At 33.8% G+C, this 7,500-nt stretch overlaps 1 protein-coding gene across 1 annotated transcript in view; it reads left to right on the forward strand.

Moving 5' to 3' along the window:
* Positions 1 to 7,500, forward strand: part of LOC137642246 (ionotropic receptor 93a-like) — a 115,002-nt gene that overhangs the window by 87,310 nt on the left and 20,192 nt on the right. Inside the window, exon 14 of the mRNA XM_068374776.1 lies at positions 3,712 to 3,874. Within this exon, the coding sequence (XP_068230877.1) occupies positions 3,712 to 3,874 (163 nt within the window). The remainder of the gene's footprint in view (positions 1 to 3,711; positions 3,875 to 7,500) is intronic.

Below are 7,500 nucleotides of genomic sequence, written 5' to 3' on the forward strand. Positions count from 1 at the left end.
CAAACCAATGACAAAACGAAATATTAAAAGTTGCTTATTATTCTGATTTCGAACATCTCCTGAAAACAATGAGGAGAGACTATTTGAAATTAAACTTTGTCTGTTTGTTATATAGGTAGTAGGTTGGCTAGGGCACCAGTCACACCGTTTGAGATACTACCGCTTGAGCGTTATGAGGTCCTTTAATTGGCCAGACAGTACAACATTGGATCCTTCTCTCTCGTTACGGTTCATTTTCTCTTTGCCTACACACACACACACACACACACACACACACACACACACACACACACACACACACCGAATAGTCTGGCCTATATGTTTACATATCTCCACTGTCCTCATACACCTGACAACACTGAGATTACCAAACAATTCTTCTCCCAAGGGGTTACTGCAACTGTAATTGTTCAGTGGCCGCTTTCCTCTTGGTAAGGGTTGAAGAGACTCTTTAGCTATGGTAAGCAGCTCTTCTAGGAGAAGGGCACTCCAAAATCAAACCATTGTTCTCTAGTCTTGGGTAGTGTTATAGCCTCTGTACCATGGGGTTCCACTGTCTTGGGATAGAGATCTCTTGCTTGAGGGTACACTCAAGCACACTATTCTATCTAATTTCTCTTCTACTTGTTTTGTTAAAGTTTTTATAGTTTATATAGGAGATATTTATTTTAATGTTACTGTTATTACAATATTTAATTTTTCCTTGTTTCCTTTCCTCACTGGGCTATTTCCCAGTTGGAGCCCTTGGGCTTATAGCATTCTGCTTTTCCAACTAGGGTTGTAGCTTAGCAATTGATAATAATAATAATAATAATAATAATAATAATAATAATAATAATAATAATAATAATAATAATATCTCATTCGCCCATATGCTATATTGACCAAGATCGAGAGAATACACGATTGACCATGCGAATACACAGACACCTTCAAAATGGGAAACTGAGGGATGGCAAGGTTTTAAAGTCATCCCATCTGAGAACAATTCTAAGCGTACCCTCACACACATATATACATCTATTTATATGTTTATATAAATTATATAGATAACTGTATACCAGTATACATATATGGAATTATATGTATATATATATATATATATATATATATATATATATATATATATATACATATACAGTATGTATATATATATATATATATATATATATTATATATATATATATATATATATATATATGTATATATATATATATATATACACATATATATATACACACACACACACACACACACATATATATATATATATATATATATATATATATATATATATATATATATATATATATATCAATTTATCTATCTATTTATTACTATTTATATAAATTTATAAGTAAATTTACATCGATAACATAAATTACATTTTATTAGTCTTACACTCTTTCAGGAGTAATACACATATAAAATATATGCATATAAAACATATTAGATTATGCAAAATAACTTTAGCACATAATTATGGTACTTCTGATTTCAGAACTATGTCGAGTAGTCACGTGGCTAAAACGTGCTTCATGTGAAAAAGAAAAAAAAAAATAAATTGTAACATATTTCTATAGAGTATCTCTGAGATTCGAGGAATACCTAAACTGCTTAATAGCCCTAGTAAGTAGCTTTTCTAGTAATTCTTGACTTGGAAAAAATAGGAATTATGGTAAGTACATAAAATGAAATAATGTTGAGTCTCTGAGCTACGTAATCGATGTGGGTGTTAGAATTAGTTGCCATGCAAGGCTTAATGTTGTTTTGCGTTCTTTGAAAGAACGAGCATTTAAAAGCATCATTTGTTAATGAGTTAAATACTATTTTAATGTTAAATAAGCAATATAACTACAGAATAACTTAAGAGTGGTGAATATTCGATACTTTTTTCTATTAATTCTTCAAGCACATTTAGATTTTGGGTTCATATTTCCTTCGCAAAATATTTAGGACGCTAAATATACTTACTTTCGTGGACTTAAGATCTATTTATTTTTAGTGTGTAGAATATATTTACTTTCAGGACGCAAAATCTATTTACTTTCTTGGACGCAAAATCTATTTATTTTTAGTGTGCAGAATATATTTACTTTTAGGACGCAAAATCTATTTACTATTAGGACGCTAAATCTATTTACTTCCTTGGACGCAAAATCTATTTACTTCATTGGACGCAAAATCTATTTATTTTTAGTGTGCAGAATATATTTACTTTTAGGATGCAAACTCTATTTACTATTACGACGCTAAATCTATTTACTTCCTTGGACGCAAGATCTATATATTTTAGGACGTAAAATATATTTACTATTAGGACGCAAAATCTATTTACTATTAGGTCATAAAATTATCTATATTCAGGCCGCAAATTCTATTTATTTTTATGTTTTCATAAAAACCAATGAAAACAACATGATAAACCTCGACATAACTTGAGACCAGAATAAAACTATACTTCAAGAATCTCGAATAAAAAAAAAACATCTTAAGAATATTATGCTAAACGTTCGGTGTAAAGAGCTTTAATCTCGTCCGAACCTATTGATTATTGCCCTTTTTAACTTTGTATAAATTATTTTATATATTCGATGACTAATATACGAGGTAGATCGACGAAACTGTTCTTTAGTCTCGAGAATTTGTTAATCAGACTCGTCACGAACGGAAAGAGTATATAATAATAATAATAATAATAATAATAATAATAATAATAATAATAATAATAATAATAATAATAATAATAATAATAATAATAATGACGGAAATATGCGATAAGAACTGGTACAAATGATCATTCGAGCACTAGGGACCATACTCAAGTATTTGAAATGAATCTTGAGAAGGTAAATTAGGACCGATATAGCCCCAGGACTTGTGCAGGAGAGCGTGTTACTTGTAACATGACATATTGTAAGGAAAGCAATGGGTTCATATCAAAGCATATATAACCAAGAAGCCCACATTATACACCACCAGTCTCTGTAAACTGCGAAAAAAAAAAAATTGTATGCATGCTATATTGACTGACAATCTCACCCGGAAACATCTGATAGCTCTTGAAAATTTCAACCACTGACAAGTGATACGTCGTGAAATGAAATATGGTATCAGCCTGGAGAATAACAAGAGTTTTTGACTTTCTCAATAATAATAACTGAATGAAAATGCCCGTAAAGTAATCATATACGGTGCAATAACTTTTGTAATCATAACGGATACAGATTGGACAGTCGATATTTTTTTCCGAACTTTTAATTTCTTGGACGACGAGAAAAACAATCAATAAAAATACACAAAAAATACTATGGGAGAAATTTCATATTTGCATTCCACTTTTTCCCGGACTGGTGTACGAGTATCGGTCAAACTAGATAGTTTCTTTTAGTGTCTGCAACTTCACCATCCTTGTGAGCTAAGAATAGAGGAGTTTAGGGGAGCCTATAGATATAAATACTGAGTTATTAGCAGCCTTTGCCTGGTCTTCCCTGGTGTTAGCTTGGGTGGAGAGGAGGCTTGGACGCTTATCATTTTTATATATGGTCAGTCTCTAGGGCATTGTCCTACTTGCAAGGGCATTATCACTGCCCATTGCCTCAGTCATTCACGAGTAGTCTTAAACCAGTACTGTGTATTGGCATAGTAATTTGCTAAAAAAACAAATATAACATTACTTAATCGTCCTTGTCTTTCTGTTTCTTCCCTCAGACATGGATCCTAATTGCCATCACCGTGTTCATAATGGGTCCCATTCTCTATTTCATCAATAGAAGCTCACCTTTCTATGCTTACTACGGCCTTTATGATGGAAAAGGCCTGTTCGACCTCCAGAATTGCGCATGGTATGTCTACGGTGCTATTCTACAACAAGGTAAGGAGTTCTGCTCAGTAGATCATTATTCACCTTGGTTAATTCTCCCTTCCCCCCCCCCTCTCTCTCTCTCTCTCTCTCTCTCTCTCTCTCTCTCTCTCTCAGTAGACAATTATTCACTTGATTAATTGTCTCTCTCTCTCCCCTCTCTCTCTCTCTCTCTCCTTCTCTCTCTCTCTCCCTCTCTCTCTCTCTCTCTCTCTCTCTCTCTCTCTCAGTAGACAATTATTCACTTGATTAACGCTCTCTCTCTCTCTCTGTAGACAATTATTCACTTGATTAATTCTCTCTCTCTCTCTCCTCTCTCTCTCTCTCCTCTATCTCTCTCTCTCTCTCTCTCTCTCTCTCTCTCTCTCTCTCTCTCTCAGTAGACAATTATTCACTTGATTAATTGTCTCTCTCTCTCCCTCTCTCTCAGTAGACAATTATTCACTTGATTAATTCTCTCTCTCTCTCTCTCTCTCTCTCTCTCTCTCCTCTCCTCTCTCTCTCTCTCTCTCTCTCTCTCTCTCTCTCTCTCTCAGTAGACAATTATTCACTTGATTAATTCTCTCTCTCTCTCTCTCGCTCTCTCCCTCTCTCTCAGTAGACAATTATTAACTTGATTAATTCTCTCTCTCTCTCTCTCTCTCCTCTCTCTCCTCCTCTCCTCTCTCTCTCTCTCTCTCTCTCTCTCAGTAGACAATTATTAACTTGATTAATTCTCTCTCTCTCTCTCAGTAGACAATTATTCACTTGATTAATTTTCTCTCTCTCTCTCTCTCTCTCTCTCTCTCTCTCTCTCTCTCTCTCTCTCTCTCTCTCAGTAGACAATTATTCACTTGATTAATTCTCTCTCTCTCTCTCCTCTCTCCTCTCTCTCTCTCTCTCTCTCTCTCTCTCTCTCTCTCTCTCTCTCTCTCTCTCTCAGTAGACAGTTATTCACTTGGTTAATTCTCTCTCTCTCTCTCTCTCTCTCTCTCTCTCTCTCTCTCTCTCTCTCTCTCTCTCTCTCTAAATTTAATAGACTAACCGTCTTTACTTGTATTCCTATCATTTTTTCGTAAATGAAACTTGAGTCTTTTAACCTCATTTATCAATTGCCATGTTAAAAAAAATGAAACAGAGGTTACTATAACTTAGGATATTTAACTCCATTCAAATATCATTCATATAATATAGATATTTTGTGATCATTTTGTTATTTTAATAACTATACGTTTGACTATTATCTTTTTATATATAGATATATTTTAAAAATTGTATATAACCTAACCTGAATTTTCGAAACTTCATCAGTGATTAATATTTCTTCCTCTTATGGTAAACCGTAGTTATATAGATTAATCATAATTAGTTGTATAATAAATTCATCAATCAAGTTTTCCATATGAACTAGGTTGTTATTTTATGGAGAAATAAGCTTGATTTTAAGGCAGGTACGCCAATACAGTATACTTCCATATGTGAAAGACTCTGCCAACCTTTTCCCAAATGCCTGAATAAGAAATGAATCGTCTAATGCATCATCATTGATCATTGAAGTGTAATTCATCTGATCTTCCTTTACTTGCTCTGCCTCCCGAAATGGCCACTCCTCGTCATTCCACACTCCAACCTAACCCGGCCCCCTTTTTTTCCTCTGTTATTGCTGGTTTTCTTTAAAAGTTAAACCCTAACTCACCCTTCTTCCTGTCTTTCCCAAGATTTATATATTACTTCATCAATTAATCTCCCATTGCTCTCAAGGGTTACCTATAAGATTCACTTATACTACTATAGTGTTCGGCCATAAGACAAATCCTTTCATGGATTAGTCGCCTTAATAATTCTCTATTCATTACCACCTCTTTTACCTCTTTGTACCTTCTTCCCTTCAAATCATCAATCGGCGTCAATGTCCTTAGATGTCAGGATGCCAGAAAACTTTTAATCAATCAATCAATCAATCAAATTATCTAGCATTGACTTCCTTTTCCTTAATCTAGATCTTTGTTCGTCAAATTTACCTTTTGTTCTTCAAATTTACCTTTTGTTCTTCAAATTTACCTTTTGTTCTTCAAATTTACCTTTTATACTGTCTTTCAGTAACCCATCTCCTCTTAAAATGTGCCCTATCCAGTTTTTTTTTTTCTGCCTTTTCTTTATTGTTGTAATTAGGGGTTCTCTCTTCCAACAGTTCTTAGTACTTCTTCCTTTGTCTTGGGGTCTCCCCCACTTATTTTCAGTATCCTCATCCATATCCACATTTCAAATGCTTCTAGATGTTTCTAGTCTTTTATAGTTTCTTGTCTCTTTTAGTCCATGTTTCAGAACCGTTAAATGATACATTTATATATCATCATCTCCTATTGACAAAAGGGCCTCGGTTAGATTTCGCAGTCGGCTCTATCTTGAGTTTTTAATTCATTACTTCTCACTTCATCATCTCCCACTTGGCGTTTCATAGTCTTCAGTCATGTATGCCTGGTTCTTCCAACTCTTCTAGTGCCTTGTAAAGCCCAGTTAAACGTTTGGTGAACTAATCTCTCTTAGGGAGAGCGAAGAGCATGCCCAAACAATCTCCATCTACCCCTCATCATGATCTTATCCACATATGGCACTCGAGTAATCTCTCTTATAGCTTCATTTCTAGTATTGTCCTGCCATTTAAAACAATATCCTTCTGAGGGCTTTGTTCTCAAATCTACTAAATCTATTGGAGATTGTTTCATTGTCATACCATGACTCATGTCCATATGTCCATAGCGTAACACCGATCTCACTAAACTGATATATAGAGTTCTCTTGCTTGAGGGTACACTTGGGCACAAAGTTCTATCTTGTTTCTCTTCCTCTTGGTTTGTTAAAGTTTTTATAGTTTAGATAGGAAATATTTATTCCAATCTTGTTGCTCTTCTTAAAATATTTTCTTTTTCTTCATTTCCTTTCCTCACTGACCTATTTTGCCTGTTGGAGCCCCTGGGCTTATAGCTTCCTGCTTTTCCAAATAGGACTGTAGATTAGCAAGTAATAATAATGATAATAATATTAAAAATAATAATAATAATAATAATAATAATAATAATAATAATAATAATAATTATAATAATAATAATAATAACATAGTCTGATTTTTATATAATAACATAGTCTGATTTTTATATGTAATTTCAGGCGATTTGATTTCCAAATTTTATTCAACCTAGCCATTGTCTTCTTCTTCTTCTTCTTCTTCTTCTTCTTTATCTTTGTCTACATCTTTTCCCACCTTTATGTGGGGTCTATGTTTCTGGCCAGCGTTCTCCATCTACCTCTGTCGCACACTTCATTGTCTAATTTGCTTTTTTTTCCAATCTTTCACTAAACTCTAATTCAAAAGACCCTGTATTAACATCCCATTGCTCTCAACCTGAACTCCAGGTGGTAAAGTAATAATAATAATAATAATAATAATAATAACAATAATATAGTCTGAATTTATATGTAATTTCAGGCGATTTGATTTCCAAATTTTACTTAACCTAGCCATTGTCTTCTTCTTCTTCTTCTTCTTCTTCTTCTTCTTCTTCTTCTTTATCTTTGTCTGCATCTTTTCTCACCTTTAAGTGGGGTCTATGTTTCTGGCCAACGTTCTCCATCTACCTCTGTCCCACACTTCATCGTCT

Source organism: Palaemon carinicauda, chromosome 6, assembly GCF_036898095.1.
Source record: "Palaemon carinicauda isolate YSFRI2023 chromosome 6, ASM3689809v2, whole genome shotgun sequence".
NCBI lineage: Eukaryota > Metazoa > Arthropoda > Malacostraca > Decapoda > Palaemonidae > Palaemon > Palaemon carinicauda.